Genomic DNA, 14,806 nt, shown 5'->3' on the forward strand with positions numbered 1-14,806 from the left:
TGCGCACTTCGGTACCCGGTCCGGCCGGTTTGCGCACTTCGGTGCCCAGTGTGGCCGGTTTGCGCACTTCGGTGCCCAGTGTGGCCGGTTTGCGCACTTCGGTGCCCAGTCCGGCCGGTTTGAGCACTTCGGTGCCCGGTCCGGCCGGTTTGCGCACTTCGGTACCCGGTCCGGCCGGTTTGCGCACTTCGGTGCCCGGTCAGGCCGGTTTGCGCACTTCGGTACCCGGTCCGGCCAGTTTCCGCACTTCGGTGCCCAGCCCGGCCGGTTTGCGCACTTTGGTTTGCGCATTTTGGTGCAAGTTTTTTTGAGGGGGGAACGGGACGCGACTGTGTTTCCCCCCTCCGGAGCTCCGTTGCCCGCGACCGCACTCTCCTTTCTCTGTTCATTTAAGTTACTCCTTAAAATCTACATTGTTGACACAGTTTTTCGCCATCTGATTTAATGTACCGCCTGTGTTGAGTTTTGTTTGATAACACTCCCGTGAAGTGCCTTGGACATTTTATGACATTGAAGGTTCTGTATAAAAGCAAGTTGTTTTAATGGATCGCCTGCTGCTATCTTATTTGAGAATTGTGACCATTTAAAATGTCTTTGATGCATTTGGTACCTCAGTTTAGTGTTTAGCATGTTAATTTGCCCACTATTTGAACCTCTTTGAATCTGAGACGAGAGACTAGATGGGAAATTGTACTGCTGCTGGTATTACTTTGGATAGCAATTAGTGGATATAAAATTAAGTAGGTTATCGACTTTGTAGGTTCCATATTTTTGAATCATCCTGAAATTTAGTTCGTGCATGCTCTACTTCCCCTTGCAAAGGGAACAAGAATTACCTCCTCCACCCAGTTCATGCCCCTTCTATAAGCTTAGTTGTTTTGCTAATTTATTCCCTTAAGAATGAAGTTAACCACATTGCTCATAGCTAGAGTCTCCGGAATGTTCCAGAGCAAACCACAATCGCTATTTAGCTGTTACACGCAAAACTAAAACTGGGCAGTTGCCTTGAGGGTCTAGAACTCCTCTCTCCCCTTGAAACAGCACTGAGGTGATTGCTAATTTAATTCCGCTCTCAAAGTACATTGATGATGGGAACCTGTCATAATCTTTTTCACTAAATTGGAGATCAACTTAATCCTGTCTTGGAAAGAAAATATATTCTTTAAATTTGACAATGAAAACACAAGGTTACCTCAGTAACTCATTGATAACAAAATTTGCTTAAGATTTATTTATCTTTTCAAAATGAAGTATTGATGTCAAGTTCCATAAGTAGACCATATTGACCGTTCTAGGAATGCCCAGGTTGGGACTCTGTTTTATCTGGGCCATATCTCCCTAGGTATACAAAGTTGGAAATTTGTAGCACAAAAGGAGCCCATTCAACCTACTGTGTCATTGATGGCTGTTTTAAAACTAAAAACTACCCTGCCTAGTCCCACTTTCTATCTCTTGGTTTGTAGCTCTGCAGATAACAGCACCTCCAAGTGTATCTGCAAACATTTTTTTAAATGCAGTGAGGATTTCTGCTTCAACCATCCTTTTTCAGATCCCCTCCACCCTCTGGGTAAAGAAAAAAACCTCTCCTCGACTCTAATCCTTCCTCTAATTACTTTAACATTTCACTGCACCTGGCTATTGACTCTGCAAAGGGAAAAAATCCTTCCAATCCATTCAGTACCAGACCAAGCTCGAGTCCCAGGCTAGCCACACGGATCCCCGCCGTCTATTTCAAGGTCTGCAAGACATAACGGGCTACAAGATGAAGGCATGTAAAATCGTCGGATCCAACGCACCCCTCCCTGATGAGCTCAACGCACTCTATGCCCACTTTGAGCAAGTGGTCAGCGAGAGCGAGAGCGAACCCTCCTCCCCAGAAGCCGCGGATAAACATATATCTGAGATCACCACTGCAGACGTCAGAGCAGCCTTCTCGAAGGTCAACCCATGGAAAGCCACTGGCCCAGATGGGGTACCCGGACGAGCACTCGGGTCTTGCGCGGATCAGCTGGCGGGGTATACGCAGACATCTTCAACCTCTCTTTACAACAATCTGAGGTCCCTATCTGCTTCAAGAAGATGACCATCATCCCTGTACCAAAGAAAGTCAAGCAGGGTGCCTTAATGATTATCGTCCATTGGCTCTGACATCCATCATCATGAAGTGCTTCAAAAGGTTAGTCATGGCACAAATCAGACGTACTCTAACATCATGCACATGCAGTCATTCATGCATATACTCTGTATGCATGCACACGCTTACCAATATGCACGCACTGATGTTCACACACATACTTTCCTGTACATGCATTGAGCTTTTTGCCACCGAGGTGGACCTGCTGCTGCGGCAGCTGGTGGTTTTGCTCCTTTGATTTTTGCTTTGGTTTTTGGTGCATGGCTAATGAGTTTGTTGTCCTACTGCCTGTTTTGTGTTCTTCTTCAGTGGTAGTTCTGTATTTGGTTTGGCTTATAATGTGCCGGACCTGTTCTGGGCTGAACTGTGCCCCCCTTGGGTGGAGTGGAATGTTGGAGTGGCCTTTTCCCGTGGGCTGGGCTGCTGTGCCTTTCTGCTGATGTAGGTCAGGAGGGGGGAAGGGGAAGGGGAAGTAGGGTGGGGTGAGTGTGTTCAGGGTATCAAGTGACTGGTGTACTCATTGCATTGTCTTTATTTTTGATACTGTCAATAAACTAAAATATTTGCAGGCTGTGTTTGCTGCTTGTTTCTGCTGTTGACGGCAAATGTCTGGAGGCTGTTGTTGATTGCTTACTTCTCTGTAGCCAAAAAGAAGGACATTTTGTTCTAAGATACTGGTCCCTGGAAAAATGTGCTCAGCACGAAGATCAGATGTGGGGAGGGTGCGAGGTTTCAGCCCGTGATTTGTCGGAGGGAGGAGTGGGGATGGGAATTCGAGGGTGGCAGGCAGAACTGATGCCAGGAGAGAAGTAGTAACTTACCCTTACAGATCAGTGGAGGTTGTTGGTCTTCTTCCGACATTGGACGTTTGTCCTGCTAGTCATGCTGCCGGCACTGACAGCCGCTGCCGCTGCCTCCCAGGCGGTATTGGTAGCCCTGCTGCTGGCCTTCCGCCCCTTTGGGGGAACAGGATTCCCGGTCTCTCATCGACGGTGTCGAGAAGCCTGTCCAAGTCAACATCCCCAAAATGAGGAGCAGGTCTGGGTGCTGCCATGCTTGTGTGTTGACTGGGAGTGAATGGTGAGGAAGTGCTTAAAAGCAGCTCCCCCTTGTTAACGGTGAAACGCTGAGGCATGAGTCTGGCAAATCAGCCGGCATGAGAGCCAGTAATGGCAAGAAGTTCGTGGGGGCTCGTTTCTGGCAGACGGGCAAGATCTCGCCACCGTGACTGTCGCGAAACACCCCGCCTATCACCCCAAAAGGACACGTGGAAATGCTTCTGTTAAATGTTTCCTCATTATCAGCCACATTACCAAATTCTGTATCATAATCATTCATTGACATATACCATGATAAATAAGGAGCCCAGTGGTAAGCCCTCTGGGACCCCACTGGAAACAGCCTTCAACCATTGCCCTATGCTTTCTGCCACTGAGCTAATTTTGGATTAGATTTGCCACTTTCCCTTTGATTCCATTGGTTTTCAATTTATTGATCAGTCTGCATGGTGGGACCTTATTGAAAGAATTGCTAAAATTCATGCAGACTACATCAAATGTGTGCACTTATCAGCCCTTTTGTCCTCAAAGAAATTTAGTCAAGCTGGACACAACTTTTCCTCAGAAAATCCATGTTGACTGCATAAATGCTAATCTATACTGTCCCTCAGAATTTTTTCTAATCATTTGTCTTCCACCAATGTTAGTCTGACTGGCCTGCAATTATAGAATAAGAGGTCAACCCTTTAGGACTGAGATAAAAACATTTTTTCACTCAACGGGTTGTGAATCTTTGCAATTGTCAAACCCAGAGGGCTGTGGACGTTCAGTTGTTGAGTATATTAAAGATAGAGGTCGATAGATTTTTGATCCTAAAGAAATTAGGAATGTAGAGATATTGCAAGAAGGTGGAGTCGGAGTAGATCTGTCCACGATCTTGTTTCATGGTGGAGCAGGCTCAAAAGACCAAATGATGTACTCCAGCTCTTATTTCTTACATTCATTTGGTGAAGATCCTTCCAGCTTGTCATCCCTGCTCGTGGCTGTGATTGTTCCTTTAACCGATATTACAGCCCCTTCTCCATCCTTTTCATTCCTCCCTATCATGTCAGAAAATCGTGTAATTGGAGATATTGAGTTGTCATTCATGCCTGCCCTTTAAACCATATTTCAGCAATAGCTGTGATATCATACTTCAAGTGTCTGTCTGTGTCCTCAGCTCATCTACCCAAACAGGCGTCGGAATGTGACGACTAGGGGCTTTTCACAGTAACTTCATACTTGTGACAATAAAAGGCTATTATTATTATTGTTTGCCTGTTTCATTGACTCATAATAACATATTCAATAATCATTGAACCAATCATTTGTCTATTTTTTAGTGTTTGTTTCCTTTGCCTTCCATATTCGCTCACTAATATTCTGCCTTCCATTTCCTGTTTTGCTTCTCTGCTTTCTGGATTTACGCACATATTCTACGCCTAACTGTGGGTTCCCAGAATTTTATTTTCATAAAATGCCAATCCCACCATGAATGGGTGCCTTCGGCCAGCCATCCAGCTGAATCACTGGATTTGGCTAAATTATCTCCAAATTTAGGGTAAACATTTATCCACATCAGATCGTTTTTTTGGTGTTACTCTAGTCATAGGTTTAGTGGTTATGTTACAGGGCAGTTTTACCAGCAGGATTTGTACTTGGCTGATCAGTAAAAACACCACATGTTTGGGTTTAATTGTTGGAAGCAGCCGATTTTGAAGCAATAACAAGTGCACTAAAATTACTGGAACTCCATAAATTGTAATTATTTTTATTTACTGTAGTTTTAAAAAAATTCTGCAGACAATATAGCTTTTATTTCTCAGCTGTTGCAATATGGGTTCAAGTGGTATTGTTGTCTAGACATATAATCCAAGCAAAACAGTTAGTGATATTTAGTGTGTGATTCGTAGTAATGAAGATGGCATGTTCTCTGAGTAAATCTTGCATGGAAAGATTTAAGCAAATGCAAAATACCACAATGAAATTAACAATAGCTATTACATAAATATACAAACTATTTGAAACCAAGAAAGCCTTTTTCCATCCAAAGTAACAATTGTACAGTTATTGAGCAGGACACAGTGCTGGAACAGGCCATTCAGTCTGTCAAGTATGTGCCTGGTACATTTCTCTACAATGCATCTAACCAAACAAACTGAACTTTTCCTTCTCCTCACTCTTGACAGAGTTACTTGAAAAAGAATATTAATTTCCTTTTTAAATATGAATGACTAGAAATACTGATCTAATTTGAAAAAAATGACGCATTTTGGCTCTGACATTGCTGGGTGATGAAAATCATGGAATCATAGCATTTACAGTGCAGAAGGAGGCCATTTGGCCTATTGGGTCTGCACCGGCCCTTGGAAAGAGCACCCTACTTCAGCCCACACCTCCACCCCATTCCTGTAACACAATAACCCCATCCAACCAGTGTTTCTGCTTTAGGTCACCAACAAGCAAGTTCTTCTGTGTGTGAGGGCAGGAGTGGGCTTACAGTGGTGCTCTGTACAGTTCAATAGGCTGTCAACAATGTTTCTTTCTGAATGATCTCAATTTCAAGAGACACTGTAGAATGACAGTTGTCTTTAAGGCTCCTTCAGGAAGAAGTCAACAATGTGTTGAGAGGCTAAGATTCATTTTCATGCAAGGATTAAAAGGAGAAGAAGGAACTTGAAGGAAGGATGGCATAGATAATCTTGGCTTGATTCATATATTTCATAGAGGACATGCTACTAAAATCAGTTGTTATCTTCTGCATGCAAATCTGTTACACTCAAACATATGCCAACGGGCACTTTGCAGCCCTTTCTTGGGAGCCAATTTGAACTTGGTTATATTGCAGCACCACTTAATCTTAAAATACTTTGAACATTGCAGCGATTGTGCCCGTATCTGATTTGGGAGCTTCATATTTTATTGTACAGGTGATCTTATTGTGTTGTGTGACTTGATTTTAATATGGTATATGAATTTCAAGGATGTCTCTTCCGCGAGGGAACAATCCAGGTGATTCTTGGGTCTGCGAGAACAAAGGCGTGGCAGGATATAGACCTGACTCTGGAAGCTGGCTGTGTACAGAGTACAAATGCATTTTTTTTCTTTAATATATTATATACTCTAGAATCTCTCAGCAGTAGAGTAACGATTAATTTCCAAAGGTACATGGTAGAGTTTTTAGTTATTGCAAGAGTGCAACCTAAGATGGCATGCCATGATGTGGAATGGGGTGGGCACAGTAAGAAGTCTTACAACACCAAGTTAAAGTCCAACAGGTTTTGAATCACTAGCTTTCTGAGCGGAGCGCTCACCTGATGAAGGAGCTGCGCTCCGAAAGCTAGTGATTCGAAACAAACCTGTTGGACTTTAATCTGTTGTTGTGAGACTTCTTACTAAGATGGTATGAATTTATAAATCTTGTATTCTTTAAGGGACTTTGGCTTTCGCTCCTGAAGAGCAGTAGTGAATTCAACAGATGTAAACCCACAAAGGAAACTAATCGCCACATGGGGTTGGACAGTGACTAAGTGACAGTACAGGCCACCCAGTTTCTCAGTCCCCATTTGCTGAATCTTGCTAATCAGAAATTTCACCCAATATGTCCTAGCCTATCGCTTTGCTGAGCATCTTTGGTCTGTGCGCATTCAGGACCCTGACCTTCCTGTTGCTTGCCATTTTAACAAAAGACCCTGCTCCCATGCCCTCATGTCTGTTCTTGGCCTGCTGCAATGTTCCAGTGAAGCGCAACTCAAACTGGAGGAACAAGATCTCATCTTCTGGTTAGGCACGCTACAGCCTTCCGCCCTGAACATCGATTTCAACAATTTCAGATGATCAGCTCTACCCCACCTCAACCCATTTGTTTTCATCCCATTTCATTTTAACTGTCTTTTACCATTTCTTTCTTTCTTAATATATATTTAATTCCCCCCCCCCCCCCATCTTATCCTCTTATCCACCTTTCCTTCACCTTTCTCCTCTTTGCTTCCCCCCACATCCACAGTTCATCCTCTGATGTTAGTTTCCCTGCTGTTTGACCTTTCACATCTTTTGTCCTCTCTGGGGACTGCCATTAACACTCTTTCCCCTTGGTTTTTGTGGCCATTAGCACTCGGTTTCGTTGGGTTTCTGTGGCTATGACTCATCTTTCATTCTCACTCCACAGTATAAATATTTCCCACTTTCTCTGTCTATTATCTTTGACAAAGAGGCATCACACTCGAAACGTTAGCTCTTTTCTCTCCCTACAGATTCTGCCAGACCTGCTGAGATTTTCCAGCATTTTCTCTTTCATTCTCTGTCCTAGCCTAGAGTTGTTTTCTTCATAATTGATAGACATGGAGGTCATTTATTTTCTGCAGTTATAGAACAGTAAACAATCCATGGGCGGGATTCTCCGTCCCGCCGGGCCAAATTTCTGCTTCACCCCGCCGGCGGGATGCTCCATTACGCAGACTGGTCAATGGGGTTTCCCATTGTGGGGCAGCCCCACGCCGTTGGGAAACCCCCCGGGCTGCCGGCAAAACGGAGCATCCCGACGGCGGAGAATCCAGCCCCATGTCTTCCAAAAGGCAGGGAACTTAAAACCTGCAAGCACTGGCAATACTTGCAGCTATCATGCATTTTAATACGTACTCTATTCGGTCTGCATTATTAGCTCACGTACTATAACTATTGTTTAATTTTTCAATGGAAATTCTGCTTTCTCTTGTTTTGTATGAGGTCCTCATTGTCCTTGTTCAGTTGGTTGAGCAGCAACGTTTGAAAATCAGACTTAGCTGTTTTGGTCTCGTATTGTTTTTATTTTGTTTTGCATCTGCAACCTGCAGGGCAACTGAGTAGTTAAATCATTAACTGCTTGAATCTATTTGAGCAAGGTGGAAGAGTGATACTAGCTGAGTTTCCTTCTAAATTGCTACTGCTTCGAACTCCATTTACCGTTTAGGAGAAAGCTGAAGCACATAACCAATTGAGGAAACTGATATTTAACCAATTTTTGAATGTTTAAAATGGCAAGTGTCAGATAGTTTACTTTGGAGAAGAAAATAGAACAGATTTGAAAATTTCAGATCTTTTGTTATCAGTGGTATCGGTGCCGAGAATAATGCTTTGTCCTTTTTCTTCCAAAATTGTGTCCTTGACCTCTAGAGGATCTGTGATATTATCCGATTTCTGTTAGTTTGTCGTCTGGTTTCTACACTTTTAAGATTGCTGATATCTTGTTTAGATTGTTTACTCATGAAAATATTTCTGTTTTCCTTTGGATAAATGACACTGCGAGTACGATTCTCTGTTTGGGAGACTAAGTTCTCCCGCTGGATTTGAATCGTGGGGAAATTCGCTCTCTGTCCTGCTGCCGTCTGCGTCGCCGGGGTCGGGATTTGCGTTAAAAGCCCGAGAAGCTGGAGCAGCTTTTCAGTGGTCCGCTCATCACAGATTGTCATTTCAGCCAAGAAGATGGCTGCAGGTAGACCAACTCCCAGGTTCCCGGAGATTGACAGAATGCTGTATGCATTAAGGAAAGGAGGGGCACCCTCTTCCCCAGGGTGGATGGAGACTCCAGCCTGCAATACTCAACAGCGCCTGGGTTGAGGTGCAGAGGCTGTTAGTCGTGGCAGCCCCATCAGGCGTGTCGGCTCGCAATGTTGAAAGAAGATGAACAACGTCCTTTGGACAGCTCAGGCGAGTCACCACCTTTGTGCCTCTGGCATTGCTCCCGTCTCTTACTCCTCACATCAGCCCTCAATCCCCTAGAGGCAACAGCAACCCCCCCCCCCCCAACCTGTATCTCGCTTATCGAACCTCCACCAAACCCCAACACATGTATTGTCCTCTTTGTTAAGGAACCTTGCACTCGCATACCACCAGCTACAGATATCTCCCCCACGCTCCCATAGAATGCAGCTCCCAGCGTCTCACTATGTCCTTTCTGTGTCCCCAAGGATAAGGCAGCCCACAATCGCTGGGTGCGACAGAAGACGGGAGGGTCCACACAGTTATTCGGGTCCATACACTCTCAGAGGAAACGGTCATGCAACTCGCGGGGGAGAAGAGGGTGATGCTGTGCTGGAGGTTAGCATGCGACAAACAAGTGAGAGCCCATGGCAACACACACGTCCCTATAGAATGTGAGTCACCGTTCTCCCACTGACCAGTCCTTCCCAGGATCTTGCACGAGCACCATCAGTCGAGGCCGGGCTGTCAGCGGTCGCTTTCTCCCCTCCTCCCAGCTAGATCCTCGCCACTCCTTTCACCTGTACCATCCACTATCGCAGAGACTATCACCAGGGTGGGTGATGTTAGCGTTCAAGCTCCTGGGTCACCCTCTGATGAACACCACACAAATGCTGCAGCACATCAGGCGGAGGCAGGGTTTCCCTAGGGAACAGATGGTCAGAGGATCCCAGGGAACACTGACCGCAGACAGATGTTGCGCTTCTGGAAAGTTTGATCCTATCACTGGTGGAAGTGCAGAAGGCAGTGTCAGCAACTTTTCAGTAACTGCAGGTGCAGCTGTAGGAGTCCAACCACCTTCAAGTGCAGGAGAAAGTGCTGACAATGCATGCACCCAGGCCATTCGCAGTGGAAAGCCTGGGGCAAAACACCAGATGCATTTGCAAATCTTGCAGGACACTCCGCTGCCCAGGGCTGAGGCGTAGGACATGAGGGCCCAGTCACAAGCGGCCATGTCCCGGGGGCACATGGACGTTACTGTGGTGCTCCAGAGCTTGGCCCATTCAAAAGGGTCATGGCTGAGGACATGGAAAGCATTGGCTGGGCGCTGACTGACTTGGCTAGTCACTGAAAGACATGACCGAAGAAGTGAGGAACATAGCCCAGTCTCATTGTGCCATGGCTGAGGCTATTGACACCGTAGTTCGGATGAGGGTAGGCTCCCAGGACTGGCAGTGCCAGGTGATGGTGGCGCTTCGAGAGCTCACTTTGGCCTCACCTCTGTCCCATGGAGCAGCCCGGGAGGCCAGAGAGCTCCCCGAGTGATGAAGATGTGATGGGGTCCATGCAGGAGGTGCAGGAATACTGCGCTGCTTCCAAATCTCCCCACACCCGACACCACTTGCAAATCTCATGGACAACGGGCTGAACAGGCTGACACGTCGTCACCTGTAACACCCAGAACTTGGCTGGGCCCATCTTGGCCCATGCCCTCCAGTGGACGATCGCCAAGGGCATCACAGGGCAGTGGGCAAGACGAGCAGTAGACCGCCTTCACTTCTGATGTTCTGTCTGAGGTAACACCGAGAAGGAGCAGCAGGCCATGGAAGGTTAGGAATACAGACAACACTTAAGTTGGCATGGGTACAGTAGATAGAAGACAGTACACATTTCTTGTAAATACACACAATTAAACACTTTGCGCCACCAGTCCTAACTGCCGCTAACCTCTGTCTCAGGATGGGCTGATTGTTGTGATTTGACCCGGGGTGAGGGGGGAGGCATTGCAGGATAGTGTGCCCATGATACGTGAGCATTCCACATGGTTACGCCCTCACCGAGAAGTGGTTGGGCATGGAAGTAGCAATGTGGGCCTCCCTTGCACGACAATATCCCCAGTGAGTGAACCCTGGACGTTCATCATCTCCTCAACCTCCACTGACGGAAGAAATTTGGGCCCGAGAAGTAGTCGGCAGTGCACATGCAGAGATCACCCAGGCAGACAGTGGTATTTTAAGCTTGAAGACAAGGGCCAGACTTTGTCAGACATTGAGACCGGAGCTCATCTCACAATGAGTTGTCATCATCCTTCGGCCCGCAAACCTGACCCACTGATACTGCCAACCCAGGGCCAATAACCTGTGGTGATGCTGTTGAAACCCTCAGAGGGGGAGCTGTGGTAATGGGAAAGAGTGAAACACTACGAGGAAGGTGGAGTGAAGGACTGAGGCAGAGGAAAGGGGCGGAAGGACTGAGTGAGAGGGAAGGACTAAGGGAGAGGTTCAGGAGGAGGGGGACTCTGTGTGGTGGAGGGGGTAGGGAAAGAGGTGGGACAGAGCAACGGAGCTGCCGGTGGCCAGGCCTCCTCGTAAAAAGGAGGTGATGAGGTTGTGCCGTGCGTGGCGGTCCTGGATAACATGTTGGGCGGCCTGCAATGACAGCTCAGGCTCCATACTTGGATACTCCTGGCACCATCCTCATTCTCCTCGTCAGATGAAACCTGCTGTTCCTCCTCTTCCAGCATGTCACCCTGCTGCTGCGCGATGTTATGAAGGATGCAGCAGACCACCACGATGCTCGAGACCCTCTATTGGCTGTATTGGAGCCCTACCAGAGCAGTCCAGCCATTGGAAGCACATTTTGAACACTCTGATTCACTGGTCTGGGGCCTCCGTACAGGCGTCATTAACCATGACCTCAGCGGTCAAGTCATGTCGCCCACTAGCCAACCTCTCACCTGAGGGGTGTCAAGAACCGACAAGCTCCAGGATGTATACATGCTGCCTGTATATCGGGTGCAGACACAAACCAACTGCACATTCATGGAGTGGAAGCCCTTCCTATTAGCGAAAGGCAACCTAATTGAGTCAGTGCACGTGAGGGTGGCATGCATGTCATCAATTGCCCTCTGAACCTGGGGCATGCCAATGATGGCGGCAAATCCTGCTCCCCGGCCGTCATGTTGGGCCTGATTTGGCTGAAGGTGATGTACTTTGATGCCCGGGTGCATAGAGCATCTGTAACAGCATTGTCTCCCTGGTGAGCTGGAGTTGGTAGCGGCCTGGCAGCTCTTCGAAGGACAGGTGCGGACAGAAACCCCCTTTGCACCTTCTTCCCGGCCTGTTGGATGGCCGGCACAGGCTGGCCCCTACTCTTGAGCAGGGTCCTTCCTGGGCTTGTCCTGGCACTCTTGCTGCCATGCATCCACAACGGCAGCAGCGGCCAGGTAGATAGTGAGCATAGCTGGCCATTGCCCGAAATCCATATCTCTCTAGGGGGAGAGAGACAGAGAATGTTAGCAAGGTGAGGATTCCATTGATCATCTAACGCCATCAGGTTATAAGGTCACCCTGAGTTCTACCACTGGGCCACACTCAACATGTTCTCTCTCTTTCTCCCCCTCCCTGCTCCCTACCCCCGAACCCTTCAGGCTGATATATTCCGCACTGCACCCTGTTCTCATCAATGATTGCAGTGACTGGCACCTGACCTCTGATGTGGGGAGCCTCTATCCTCACCACCAATCCCTGCCCACAGGGGTCTGGTGGCTGCCACAACCGGTGTTGGACTCTGCAGCCCCTGCCCTGCTTCTCCCATTGTGGTCTATTATGGGTCTCCTCACTGGGTGGACCTTGATTTATCCTGCAGATAGGGTGGCAATGTTGTGTGGTGGAGCCGATCATATTGTGTAGCCAGTCATCTCCATGCTAAGATCCTGGTGTGTAGGCAGGATCAACAGGTAGGGATAAGCAAGGGATGTGTGCGTTTGCTGCAACCTTAGCTATGGTATTATGTGGAGCCTGGGTTTAACATGCAGATTATGGCAGAGAGCTGGTCAGTTTTCCTGGCCAGAGGCGATCGGGCAAGGTGGGCAGGCAGGGATTGAAACATATTGTGATGCTCGGGGATGGATTAGCTGTTAGTGTCACAGGTGAGGCTTTTATTGTAAGAGGAGCTGTGTGCCAGGGGAATTCCAGTGGCACCGGTACATGTGTCCTTTATTCCTCTGTTGTGGGGCTGCGCTTCTGAGGGGTGCACTGAGGAGTGCCAATACCTAGTGGGCCACCGATTGAGCATCCATCCTCTTGATACTATTAGGGTCTGAGGTTTTTAGAGGAACAGGCTAGGTGGGGATTCACATGACCAGAAGCCCTCTGAGCATATACAGGATGCAGTCAGCAGCCCTAAAAGCCAGAAGCCTGTATGTTGCAGCTAAGGGGTGGGTTTAAATAAGTTAATGCAGCAATGGGGGTCTCAGCCAGGGCACCCAGATCCCAAGGGGGATACCCGAGTCAATGCACTTGCCACCAAGTCGTTCCCTGCTGCTCCCTGAGGTCCAGGCATACACCCTCCAGCAAGCTCGAAGGTTTGGAGAGTTTTCTTACCTTCTTGCCCCCCCGCTTCAATGGCTATGGCACCCAGCCCCACTCGTAAATACTAGCATGAATTTATGCCCGCGTGACACCTGCCCGAGAGTGGCGCCGCATTGTGGAGGGGTGGATCATTGGGCTTCCAGCCTGTTAATCGCATTTGAATCCATGCAAATCATAGTTTCGTGTAGGGCATGTACCTCGCTGCCATAGCCAGCGGGGGCCTGGAGCATCACTTTTAGCCCAATGTTCGATCGTGAATCTCACTGCCGGCATCAGGCAGCAGAGAATCTATCCCTATGTTTGGGAAGTTAGATTAAAGGGTTCTGGGGATGTTTCTGTTATTACAGGCAGTCAAAGTCAGGAAAGATTTGCAAACCTCTTCTGTATGCCGGGTTCTGAATCTCAGACAGTGATTCAGACTCGGTATGGGCAAATGTTTCCCGGCAATTTATTTTAGGGCAGAAATGTTCGAAATCTGGTGCACATTACCCATTCTTTCTCTCTCTCTCAGTCAGCCCACAGCTTGCGGTAAAAATTCTAAGAATTGAGCAAAGAGGCGAACTCTTAATTTTCCTTTCCGTATAGAAACAAAACTCATTCTGGCTGATTAGACACACTTTGAGAAGGCCAAGGAACGTTGAGATTAACATATCTTTAATTTTGAACAAATAAGATGAAGGTTTCATCACTGAGATAAAAATATTTCTCAGACAGCAGTTTAATCAGTGCTGTTCATAAATGATAGTACTTCCCTGATTCTGATTTTTAATGCATATTTGAATTTTTTTGAATATTTGATAATACTTCTGGAAAGTCATGTCAGCTATATTGATAATTCTTGTTTCCCACTTGAAAATATTTATGGTTTAGAAATTTGTCCTAAAAATGTCGTCTTGATTTTATTAGCTTTTCGATGTGGCCTCCAGTTCCTTGGAAACCTTGTAGCTGGCAATGAAGAATCAAAGCATATTGTGTGGAAAAATGCCTTTCCGGATCTTTTCCTGTGAGTGTTGCACCAAATTTGGTTATGGAAATAAATGTCCAATTGATCTAGTTTTTGTTCTATTATGGGATATTAAACAACCCATTTCATGTTTTTTTTTTGTTTTGCACACCAAGGGAAGACCTTGGGAATTAAAGAATTCAAGTTAATTGCAATCCACAACCTCTCCAAACAGTTCACTTTTTTCCATTTGTGGCTACATAGCATGTTTCCATCTTGCCTCAAGGCCGCATATTATCTTGCTGAGAAGATAGATGGGCTACCTGCTCGGAGGGTTCTGCGCCTGTTGATATGTGTTAAAGACTTATGCAGGTTCTTTTTACCCTTTTGATTTATTCTTCTCATTTCTAATTCTTCCTTCTAATCGCTACCTAACTAAGGTTAAGCACAATGATCAGGTGCAACAAACTCCCATTCTGCAACAGTGGTATCCCAAAGCACACCATCCCAACATGTCTTCTTTTTAATTGTTAAGAGAAAATGCTTTGTTGTTTTGCCAAGGATAGGTTAAATATGGGGTAGTGGATTTGAGGTGGAAAACCATTAAATAACTGGGATGTTTTAGTGTTCTCATTTTTTTATT

At 46.6% G+C, this 14,806-nt stretch overlaps 1 protein-coding gene across 3 annotated transcripts in view; it reads left to right on the forward strand.

Moving 5' to 3' along the window:
* Positions 1-14,806, forward strand: part of atxn10 (ataxin 10) — a 281,641-nt gene that overhangs the window by 51,006 nt on the left and 215,829 nt on the right. For all 3 annotated transcript variants that reach the window (XM_038780461.1, XM_038780462.1, XM_038780460.1), the window contains exon 4: positions 14,127-14,223. In XM_038780461.1, the coding sequence (XP_038636389.1) occupies positions 14,127-14,223 (97 nt within the window). The remainder of the gene's footprint in view (positions 1-14,126; positions 14,224-14,806) is intronic.

Source organism: Scyliorhinus canicula, chromosome 20 (assembly GCF_902713615.1).
Source record: "Scyliorhinus canicula chromosome 20, sScyCan1.1, whole genome shotgun sequence".
NCBI lineage: Eukaryota > Metazoa > Chordata > Chondrichthyes > Carcharhiniformes > Scyliorhinidae > Scyliorhinus > Scyliorhinus canicula.